The sequence below is a fragment of the Neovison vison genome, chromosome 1 (assembly GCF_020171115.1).
Source record: "Neovison vison isolate M4711 chromosome 1, ASM_NN_V1, whole genome shotgun sequence".
In the NCBI taxonomy this organism is placed as follows: domain Eukaryota; kingdom Metazoa; phylum Chordata; class Mammalia; order Carnivora; family Mustelidae; genus Neogale; species Neogale vison.
The window spans coordinates 140,672,844-140,684,962 of record NC_058091.1 but is presented as its reverse complement, the minus strand read 5'-3'; the positions used below and the strand labels follow the sequence as shown (position 1 = coordinate 140,684,962).

The 12,119-nt window shown below is 43.3% G+C and overlaps 1 protein-coding gene across 3 annotated transcripts in view; it reads right to left on the bottom strand.

Moving 5' to 3' along the window:
* Positions 1-4,794: 4,794 nt before the first annotated feature.
* RNF144B (ring finger protein 144B) overlaps positions 4,795-12,119 on the bottom strand; it is an 82,934-nt gene continuing 75,609 nt past the window's right edge. For all 3 annotated transcript variants that reach the window (XM_044259579.1, XM_044259589.1, XM_044259598.1), the window contains 2 exons: positions 9,885-9,974; positions 4,795-8,527 (listed from right to left, as the gene is read on the bottom strand). In XM_044259579.1, coding sequence (XP_044115514.1) covers positions 8,387-8,527; positions 9,885-9,974 — 231 coding nt within the window. In that variant the 3' untranslated portion in view covers positions 4,795-8,386. The remainder of the gene's footprint in view (positions 8,528-9,884; positions 9,975-12,119) is intronic.

Here is a 12,119-nt window from a genome sequence, read left to right as displayed (position 1 = left end):
AAAGCTGGGCTATTTGATAAGGCCTTGAGAGAAGTCACCACAACAGCTCATGGGTGGGGGCAATCTTCGTGCCTTTTGCAATGTGGCCACTCAGAAACCTCATTAGAAACATTCACATCACCAACCTGAAAACCTGACAGATCGCCACTGCCTGCCCGGGCTCCCGTCTGATGATTCTCATGACCCAACATCCAGAACTCTTCTCAATGGACTGCTCTCCAAACTCAGAAACCAGTTTTATAGTCTGCTTGAACTGTCAATCTTTGTTCACCTTTTATTTCTATAGAAGTATCTCTCATTTAATTATCTGATTTGCTCACATCACAGAGAAGCTCACTTAGGCAGAAGCCCTCCTACAAGTACCACCTTTTGAAACAAAACGTCTGGTGTTCGCCCTGTCCTAGGTAATCACGAGGACATGCAATTGCTAATCCGTCGTGCCATGCCTACGTATGTTAAGTTCAAGAATTATAACCCATTTCAGTTATTTAATTGGCTACATCTTGGCCCCTGAGAACTTTGCAGCCCTTAACTATTGCTCTTTTTCTAGTCCTCATTCAAACTTCTCCAGTGTGTTACATATTTCCTAGGGCTTTACACTCATCGGCAGCTACTCACATGCCAAATGGTATCCATCAGGATCAAACAACTGGATGAAACCAACAATAACCACAGAAGTGATGAAGATGTTGATTATATCTTGGCCTGATGATGCAACTGGACGGAAACATCAACTGTGCGATTCCCTAGCCTGACTGTATCAGTAGTGGTGACATGGAATAACACCATACTGGTTGAGAATTCTCAGCCTATGGAGACAATGACCAAAAGGGGGGAATTGTTAAAATAAGAAAGAGACCAGTCTTGAAAATTCCCTGAATTACAATGGGGAGCCTCGGAGGCTCGGTGGTTAAGCGTCTGCCTTTGGCTCAGGTCATGATCCTAGGGTCCTGGGATTGAGCCCCATGTTGGACTCCCTGCTCAGCGGGGAGCTTCCTTCTCCTTCTGCCTGCCACTCACCCTGCTTGTGTTCTCTCTGTCAAATAAAGAAATAAGATCTTAAAAAAAAAAAGGAAAGGAAATGCCCTGAATTGCAGTTTAAAACCAATTTAGTCATACAAACAAAGCTTAATTTAGCTTATTCTGCAAGACTAACTTGACCTGGGTCATTTCTTGCTTACACCTCTGAAAATTATATTCAAAACGTGAACTGCCTCCCAAGGTCGGTATGAAGCAACTACTGACCAATTCATGATCATTTATGGACATGCCACGATTATAACCAATCCCTCTTTAAAACAGACACTGCTCTCTCATTATATAAGCTGCTTTATAACAATAGAACTCCAAACCGCGTTCCAGGTTTTGGTTCACTGAGTGCTCCTGGCTCATAGTCTTTTTGGTGTGTGTTCCATCAACTTTTACTAACTACTCCTTGGGCAATTCGTTGGTTTTGCTTCTGCTATTTCTGAACTTTTGACACCTCAACGTCGCTTGAAGATACACAGGACCACAAGGAAGGCATGAGAAAGAACTGAATTCTACCAACAATCAGTGCGCTTGGAAAAGAACTCTGAGCCCCAAATGACAACAGCTGGCCAAGACCTTGATCTTCAGCCCAGCAAGGTGGAGAGCAGAGAGGTCAACCACCTCATGCCGAATTTCTGATGTACAGAAACTGAGATTAATAAATGTGTTGCTTCAAGACACTTAAAAAAGTTAAAATAATGCTAAGAGGTCCTAGGCTGACTCATGAAAGATGCTTCTAGCTCTGTCACTAACCCATCCTATGATTGTGCCATGTCACCTAGGCCCTGAATCTCACCTCCCACCTGTCAGTTGGGGAGGGCCGTATTAATAGGTACTTGCTTGAGTAGTAGGAAGAGCAAAAGAAAATGTGTTTGAAAGTACTTTGCATACCATATGGCATTGTGAAATTGTGAGTTTCTACAGTAAACCAGCTAGCTCTCCACCAAAATCATTGTGTTGATATTTGAATTTTGCATTTTTCTTTCCACCTAGCTTCCATTTTAATTGAGCATACAATTAGATAAATATTTATCTTTGAAATATCTCCTTGTGAAAAAGCAACCTAAAGGAAATTTTTAAATCTAGAAAGACGATATATTTTCTGAGGAGGTCATTCCTGCCTCAACATACATCTGCAAGCTCGAAATGTATTAACCTCCCTCTTCTCCTTTGGGAACAGTGTCTGGCTGGAAAGTGGTCACCCACACTCATGGCCGTATAGCACACACAAGGCCATGGAATGGCTTCCCTCCTCACACCTCCTAAAAAACAATGTCCCTCTGACGCTTGTGACCCTCTATGCCTGAGCCAGGACAGAGGAAATGACACTTCAAACGGTTGGCCCGGGGACCACAGCACCAATCGTTAGTAAAGTCATCTTACTGCGAGCTGGATGTCTGTCCCCTGATCCCACACCCGTCTAGATTGGCAGGGGGCTGGGAGAAGAGAGGACACTGCCTGCTTGTTCTGTGCCCCGGGTGACATCAGATTTGCCAACCCTCTCCCGACATTCCGTTCACGTGCCCTTACCGTGCCAAAGTCCCAGGGCCAGGCTGGAATTCGGGATACATCATGCAGGCGGTGTGTGGGTTTCTGGACTTGTTTGCTTTTAGTTAAACAAATGGGTTTGGCTTCAGAAACTAGGTCCAGACTGATCAATAATCAGAAGTGTCACAACTTGAGAAAAATTTCACATTCATTTTCTCTGAATGCGCTCAATGGCATTCATGTGAATCACCCCCACCATTCCTCAAAATTATCCCTCCTCGATCACACCAGATCATGAAGGCGAATGGCAGACCTCATTCTCTTCTCATCTAAAGCCTAATTCCAGCTTCAACATACAAAATAAATTTTTTAAAAAAAATTTAAAAAGGGAGAACTGATAGAATTGCACAAGTAAAATTGAAAAACATAGAGGCAGAAAATGGAATTCAAAGTACAACTTCTTTATACACATCAGAAATCCATTCAATAACTCCATTATTTATAGCCTCCTTTCTTGTTTTTGAAACTGCCAGTGGACTGATTTATTTAATGATCAGCCACAAATATACATTATAGCCTAGGCTGGTGATGTTAAAAGGAAAGGATCTGGCTTTAACAATCACTTTGAGTGTTGACTGTCAACATCAGAGGAGTCTGTGAAAATGTACTCTATATTACAGAGAAGAGGCAAACATGTTGGCATCTGAACTAAGTACGGGGCCCACCTGCAATTCTCATTCCAGTGTTAGCAGGACACACACCACCTAGTAATTTCTTGACTAGCTTGCCCTCCACTTGCCCTTCTCCTCTACCTAAACCAGGGAGGGACTGGGACTGACCTCAGGGGTGGCCATCTGACCCAGGCAAGCTGTCAGACAGAATCTCAATGGTTCTTTGAAATAATGATTGTCTTACATATACCTCCACCAAAGCCGGTAATTGAGAGGGGAGTTCATTCGCTTGGTATTCACAGATTCAGGAATGAAGACCAGATCCGACTTACTAACTAATGAAAGTGCTGGAAGTATTCTGAAGGAGTCTTACATTCTTTTTCTGGCTCCCAGGGTAGTGTGACCCTTGGAAAGACATGAACATAAAACCACTGCTTTCTCTAGGAAATGCATCTAAGATCTATTCCATTTATCTCATAGGATTGTTCTCAAAAGTTCTTTAGAAAGTTTATGTAAAAATACATAAATAAAACATAGTATAAATTGCTACTGAATTATTTGAAGAAACTCATTTCTTTCTCATAATGTAGAGTTGGATACTATCGTTAGGGTCTAAAAAATAAATTTATTATCTAACAGATGAAACTAATTGAATTACAGAAAAACCTAATTATAATTCTTCAGATTCACTAGGCTCATAATTTACATGGCAATGAGCTTGTGGGTTGGGCACTGATTAAAATCACTGCTGTTTAAAATGGTTCATTCAATCATTCATTGGGGATGCAAACTCAAGTTTAGCAAAGACACTTTAAAAATGAAATAATGTTGACATTCTAGGAAAGGATTAAGCAAATTAAGAAACCATAACAGAAAAATCTTTTAATACAATCTTAACTGATTTCCTCAAAACTGAATGAACAAAAAATGGAATTCGAATTATAAGTCAATCCTAAAGCTTCGTCCCCAGTATCCTACTGATACTGATATTGTATCCTAATACAACCATATACAAATCAATAAAGAGCCGCCATCACCAGCAGATCAAAATGTGAGCTTTCAGCTTTGCAGAAACACAAGTTCTAGTTGGAAACCAACTTCTGGCACACAGCATTTGGTGAGCCCTGCCTTGAATACTAATCAAATGGAAATAACCTTAAGTTAACACTAATGTAAATCCACTAACATTCTTAACGAGGAAGTACATTCCTCCAGCAGACTTGTGGAAGATTGGAACCAACCATGGAGAGTATGTAGCCCAAACCTCAATTTCTAGAACTAATGGCTTTAATGCCTCCTGGCATTTTTTATCAGAATGATCAAAGACCTAAATTATTGGTTATTTCTCTGGATAATAATCAGTGCCTGTGCACAGAGCGTGTCGGATATCCCACATACAACAAAAAAGTGTGCAACAAGGGAAGGCGTTATACTTCCTCTTGTTTAAGAAACAAGGTGGTGAGAGTTATTTCCATACTGGTACCGCAGATTTGGGTGCTTTTTGCAAATTCTGAACCTGGGATTTAATAGTGCTTCGTGGGCTCCCGGAGGATAAACTTGAACGTGTCTAGAAACGTGCAGCACAACAAAAATTAAACACACTTGCTTTCCTGCTCTGCATTTATTGGGGCTACAGAGACTCAAACAGCTATTTTCCTCTCAAATAATTCAGAAAAATATAATACAACAGCAATTTCTTAAATACATAACAAAACTTTCTGGATCATGAATCGACATGAGATGTAACAGCCTACAGGTCTCGACTGGACAGCTTTATAAAAGGTCGCTCATCTACAGCGTTATGAAATTGTCTTCAGAGCTACACACACATATATATATACATGGTTCTATATACATAAAGGCATCCATTCATGAACAGAAAGTCAAGCACTGTGTACAGAAGGGTAAAATAATACATAGAGTCTGAATAGTCTTTAAGAGACAATTTGGGGTTCCAAGCAATAGTGATTTACATTCAAATAAACATGTAGATTTTCAAATCTAGATAGGTAAAATTTTCATGATGCAGGCTACAGGAAAATTCACACTGTGAATTATTTGTTCTTCAAAGGCCTCTTTATCGAAATAGAGATTTCAACACCAGAGCAAACACCCATTACGTGAACAAACAGAATGCCTACGACTCTAAAATTTGCTTCCATATGCCTTTCCCCCTCATCTCTCTACTAGTAACCAGAGAAAAATTCCCAGAAGGAGCAGCAGCTAGATGTTGTGCCTTTATATCTGTTAGTGTTTCTGGATGGGGGGTTTATTACCTCCAGATTAGAATTTGGTGAAGGAGTTTTGATTTCTATTTCAAATAGACTATACTACTCCAGACAGAATTTTTCTTTGCCACGACATTCAAACATGATCATGCAGGCTCGTATTTCTTCCTAGTATGGAAAGAGGATCACTAGGAGAATATAGGACTGACAGAGGAAGGAGGCAGGTTAAACTCTCTCATTGGCCAATTATCCCAAATGAGAGCATCTATCTCTGTTATCAACGTTGTCAGTTCTCTCCTTTATAGACAAAGTTTCCAGCTCGGCTAACACCTTGCCCTTTGAGGCCCAGAGATCTATCTTGGTCTAACCCACCAGCCAGCCCATCCTTGTGGATTCTGACGGTCTTATACAGGCCAATTCCCGTAGCCACATAAGGAAGAAGTCACAATCTACTGGGCACTTGTCGACATTTAAAAACTTAAATCCGGCTGGGACTTCATCAAAATCGAAAGCTTCTGCACAGCAAAGGAAACAGTCAAAAAAACAAAGAGGCAACCTACGGTTGTTAAAAATCTGTTTCACCAACAACCCCCACTCCCTGTGCCCTATGAGAAAGTAGCTGATTTTGTTACAGCATCTCTGTGAGAAGACAAATTCCTTCAGTTTGGCCAAGGAAACAGTATGGATGTTTTCTCCTACCTTTTACTCCAAATTTGGGAGCGCTGCCTCTGGTAACATAGGATGTTAGGTTATTCGAAATCAGCCCCTGTTTAAAGATTCTTTGTGGACTCAAGCTTAGAGAGTTCACTCGTGCTGGAGGACATTGCCACGACAGACATACTTGATATAAAAATGCAATTTCATTGAGTTCCTGTGATCCCCTGAGCAGTTATAAATGCCCTTTGCTATAATGAGGCAGTGTTAAGACAAAGCAAATTATTCAAATACATGTACACTTGTCTTTCTACTAATATGAAATACATCGATAGAAGAGGGTACTCTTGTTCTGAAGCGTTCAGAGTTTCAAAGGAAAATAAAGACACCTAATATTGAGACATTTCCAAAAAATGATTAAAAATGTTTTTGGTTGATTGCCATTCAAAAGTTTTCCCAGAGTTCTCATCTATGTTTTATACAAATGGTAAATAAAAATGTACAGGACCGAGATGTACTGCACATAAATCAGGTATCGATATGTACGTGTGAACTCAAGTTCCTTAAATATACCCACCCCCACTCAGGATACATTCCATTACATCAGCAAAGCATTGTCTTTAATAATAGGTCCAAGATAGCAGCAATTTAATAACCAGTTACCCAGTTACCTTGGGGGAGTACAATGGGTTCTGACAGTCAGTCCCTGGTGGCGGTGTCGCCAGCTTCAAGGAGAGCTCTCTACGAGCATCTTACAAATTCCCATGAAGCACCAGGCTACGTTGCTAAGGGCAATTAGGTAATCCTGTCAATGGAGAAAAGGTTATCTTTTCAAAACCCGTGTATTCAAAAATCTGATAACGGAAAAAGAAGTTGCCATAAGGCGATACCAACCCAAAGCATTTATGATACAGAAAGCATTTACATTTATTTCTTGCATTTTTTTTTGTTATTTTTTTTCCATTTCTTGTACACACAGGAAGTGTCTGGATTGCCCTACCAGATGCTGGATGAGCGATAAGAAACTGCGGAGAAGAGAGCAGCTCTGAGCTGTGTCTGAAGAGATGTAAGTAACCAGATTATGCGTGTTTTTACAAAACTGAGATGGCATGACTTTGAACTAGGCGTTATTTTAAAAGAGTTAGGTTTATGAGTCTAGACCATTGGGTGAGTTACGAACTTGCAACCAAAATTTACATATATAATATGCAAAAGAACAAACCCTTCAGGTTGACTTATAATAAATCACATTTGTCCCAGAAGGAAAGACAGAATAGCTTTGAGGAAACATTTATATTCTGTGTACCACTGGATAGATTCACGCATGCCCAACAGATGGAAATTCTAGGTAGGCAGCAGCTTAGCGGACTGATGTACACATGGACTTGGATATGAAATCCTGGTGTGTACTTTTAGGGCCAACTCTGTGTGGGATGCATGAACACAGAGCTCAGGAAAGGTCTCTGTTACCTGTGATGAAGGGTACCCTTGACCCTCAGCCACTTGACCCATGTTGCCTATAAACCAATCCTGGAGACCACAGCTACTGGCTACAGGAGGACAGTTGATCACTTTTACCAAGGTGCACTGGCCAAGGGAGAGCTACTGGATCAGACCACACTGTTTCAGTAGCCGTAACCCCTTCGCTTGGAAGGGACAACTCCCTCTGCATAGCAGTTTCTCCTGCTTGAAGCGGCGATCACACGGGAAGAAACCTATTGTGTTTCTGCCAAGTCACTGTGGGAATGCCGGGAACAGCACCCCCGGGAGCCCACAGAGGCAGAACCAACAGACCCACTCCTGCTGCTTCGCGCTTACGACAACTTCCCCTTAAACAGTGTTATCCTTTCCCTCCTACGGGGGGCCGGGTTTCTCCCATATTTCTCATGGGGGTCAAATCAACATAGAACAGATTCTAGCTGTTGAGTTACAATGTGTGTTGCCAACCGTGACAACACACTGATGATACTGAGCATTCACTCGGGCTCTTCGAATTTGGCAGGAAGTTGAACAGTCCAGTGGGATCCTGCGGAAGATAAAGTGACGGTGGGTTAGCTCCTTCTCAGCAGCCCCAAAGTTTCCCCACATGCTCCAGAGACGCCGGCCGAGACTGCAGAACCCGGGTCCTTCTCTTCAGACAGGCTTTTCTAATGCCTTTTCTGATGCCAAAGACAGGCAGGCCAAGTTCAAAGTCTGGACACAGAGGCACTTCCAAAGTTTGGCAAGGAGGGGGCAGGTTCACTAAGTGGGGCTTTATCTCCGTGCTTCTCATGATAACCCCAGACATCCATGGCACGTGCACAGAAGCGGAGACCTTTAGGTCGTGGAGGGGTCGTGCTTTTTCTTCTTGCCCCGACAGGACTTGCAGACGCAGCAGATTATACACGGGGAAGCCAGGAGCAGCAAGGGTGAAGTCACCAGGGCGATGATGCCCAGTCCCACCAGGATCCCCACCACCTGGCAATTCGGAAGAAAAGCCTACTTCAGTGCTTAAGTCTCCCTAGATACGCAGCGAACCACCCACTACAGACGGAATGCTTGTCTCCTCCCCTACCCCGCAAAAATTCCCATGTTGAAACCTTAATGTCCAACATAATGGTATTTGGAAATGAAGGCCTTTGGGAGGTAATTAGGACTGGAGGGTGGAGCCCTCACAGTGGGATTAGTGCCCTTATAAAAAGAGATTATCAGAGCACTTGCTTCCCCCCACCTCCCACGAACGGTGAGGACTCGGTGACAAGAAGGCCATCTGCAGACCAGGAAGAACCCAACCATTCTGGCAGCTTCAACTCGGGCTTCTTATCTCCAGAACTGGGATAAATACGTGTCTATTTTTCAAACCACCCAGTTTTATGGTAATTTATTCTAGCAGCCTGAACAAAGACATCATCTTAGGCATATGAAAGAGTCACAGTTATGGGACCTTTTAGCCAGTGCCCAGCATGACCTGAACCAGATATGAGCCAGGGAGGCAGCAAGGACTAGATCCGAGGTGAGAGAAGAAACCGGACGCTAACCTGAGCCCCGGCACAGGCTCTGTGTCACCCCGAGTTGTTGGCGCTCTCTACCCCAGTCTCCTCGACAGCCTCATAGGGATGCTAACATGATTCCGAGGCTATTAACACTGATGCCCTTAAAAGGAACGTAGTCTTTAATAAATATCAAACACTCTTAAAAATAAACCAGGACTGGGGCACCTGGGTGGCTCAGTGGGTTAAGCCGCTGCCTTTGGCTCAGGTCATGATCTCAGGGTCCTGGGATCCAGTCCCGCATTGGGCTCTCTGCTCAGCAGGGAGCCTGCTTCCTCCTCTCTCTCTCTCTCTGCCTGCCTCTCTGTCTACTGTGATCTCTCTCTGTCAAATAAATAAATAAAATCTTTAAAAAAAAATAAAAAAAATAAACCAGGACTCCCTCTGAACCTCCCAGAGAAACCCACAATGGCGTGTGCAGAGGGATCGAAGCTCCAGCAGGGGCCCACAGGATTTTAGAGAACTGCCTTTTATAAGAAATACAACTTACAGGGCTTTACGAAAGTCATTCTATCCTTTTTTTTTAAGAGGAGAGAATATCTGCCTGGATTCTGCAGGTCACTGTTAATTACTGGGCCGCTCTGGGGCCCCGGCCCTCACCCTACCCTCAAGGGGATCGTGCTCCTGAACTAGTTTCAGGCAGTTGCTGACCCTGGCCCAGAGCTCCGGAGAACCTCCCAGGCTGGGATAGGTAAGCAGAGAACAGGGTGGGGAGGAGGACGGGGTGGGCTTTTTAAGCCATCCCAAGTCCCATACAGCTCCTGCTCCCTTGAAGGTCAGGGTACCTGCGTTCGGTTCCACATCACTGAGGCTCTTGAGTGGCCCAGCTTGTTCCTGCATGGCCCTTTGTCGTAATGTCTGAGGAAAATGTCATTCTGAAAAACAAAGAGAGAGGTTTCAGTAAACACACTCTTCTGAACAGAGGACTAAACACTAACCACATCAGATGGCCGTGGTGGAAAGCAAAGGCTCTTTCCGGGAATACAAATGGTGGCCTCTGGGAATTCCAAGGCAATGATCTCTAAAATACGTCTCAGTACTTTCACAAATCATAGAGTGAAAACAGATCCCAATCATCAAGACCCTTGACTGAGTCTAGAAAGGGTTAGAGTCCTGACCAACCATCTTTGAAAGGTGGCCCTAGCACAGGTGTGACGTGGAATGGAGATTTCGAGTGGAGAGTATGTGGGAAAAAATGCCAGTGGCTGAGATGGGAAACACAGACATGGGGTCCTAGGAAGGTTACTAACTCAATGGGGAAGAAGGAGAAGAAATCACAGATGAGAGCAAAGCCCCCGGATAGAGGCAGGAGCCTGGTCGAGAGAAATGACAACAGAGAGATGAACTTTGTTGGGAAGATGATGGCCACACTTCGGACAGTTAAACTCAAGAGATACTCAAGCCGTATTGTTCAAAAGGCAGCTGATTACACAGATGAGAATTTGGAGGAAAGATGGGAATCAGCATACGTGGGGTGGAGAAAGACCAAAGAAGTAGATGAGATCACCCAGGGAGAGAATGTAGACAGGCAGGCAAAGAGGATGTAAGGAGGGGGCACCTGAGCGCCTCAGTTGGTTAAGCATCTGACTTTTGAGTTCGGCTCAGGTCATGATCTTGGAGTTGTGAGATAGAGCCCCATGTCCAGTGCACAGCCTGCTTAAGATTCTTCCTCTCCCTCTTCCTCTGCCCCTACCCCTTCTTGCTCTCTCACTCTAAAAAAAAAAAAAAGAAAGAAAGAAAAAGAAAGAAAGAAAAAGAATGAGTCAAGGATCACCTGGAAAGGAAACAGAAGTAGCCAGAAATGTAGAAGGGAAATCAGAAGAGATGTCATCACTGAAGCAGAGGCGGTCAAGACGTCAAAGGCAGTGGAGACTTGAGGTTAGAGGAGGACTGAAACATCCATTGAATTTTACCCAAAAGACAGTACTCAAAGCCTTGGCAAAACACAGTCAGGTCTGTGACAATGTGGCAGGCTAAGTGCATTTCAAAGGACTGGAGGTAAGTATCCAGGATGAGAGGCAATTATGCTGTTTTGAGCTTCTTCCAAGAGAGGAAGAGAGAAAGAGAATGGTAGTAAGAGAGTCATGCAGGCTTGAGAAAAATACTCGTTTTTAAATGGGACACAGCTGAGCACATGGGGATGTTAGTAGAAATTGAAATCACAGGAGAGAGAAAAGATAATGGAAAGGGACAAGTGTCTGAGGTCCCCAGAGCAGATTAAGAACACTTCGTCCTCTGAACCAGCAGGGATGAGGACCAAGGCAGCAGCAAACTCAACAATTCAGCAAAACTCAAAAATCACTCAGTTTGGGCATCTGTCTCAGGCTTGGCTCTTGGACAATCATCCTGCTCCCAGACCCAGGCTCTGAAACTTTCCTATAAACAAAGATCAACACCACCATCTGACACAGAACACTTGTCGAGAGAAAAACATCATTACCAACAAGCCAGTGCCCCCGGCGAAAACCAAGAAAATTAGATCTCAGAAAACAATGACCAGAAAAAGATGCTTCAGTATTTGAAGTCTGTGTATCCAGGCTTTTAACATCTGTGCCATTTCAACTTGAGCACCGGAACAGTCCAAGTAACAGAACAGTGTGTTCCTTGCAACACCATACCCCAAACATATTTCGGCCAAAGGATGGGGGGATCTGGCACACATCTTTATTCCCTTACATTCTTGCTTCTTAAAAAGAACCTCATGGGCTCAGCCTCCTTGGGATATGAACCCAATTAATGTTCTGGTTAAACCTGAGGGCAAACGGAAAAGATGTCTTTCTTTTGTAAAAACATGAGGGGTGTACAGTCAGTGAAAACCTCAGCCAGAGTATCACACGTCAGGAATCATAATGGGTCTCAAATATCACACATACATTCAAGGGCTTAGGATCAATGGAATTAACCAAATAAATAAATAAATAAATAAAAACACTGCTGAGATTCCACAGCCTGAAATGTCAGTTTTCTTTCCCCTAATTTATACCTCAGCTTGAAACGCCAAGATCGGGCTGATTAAAATT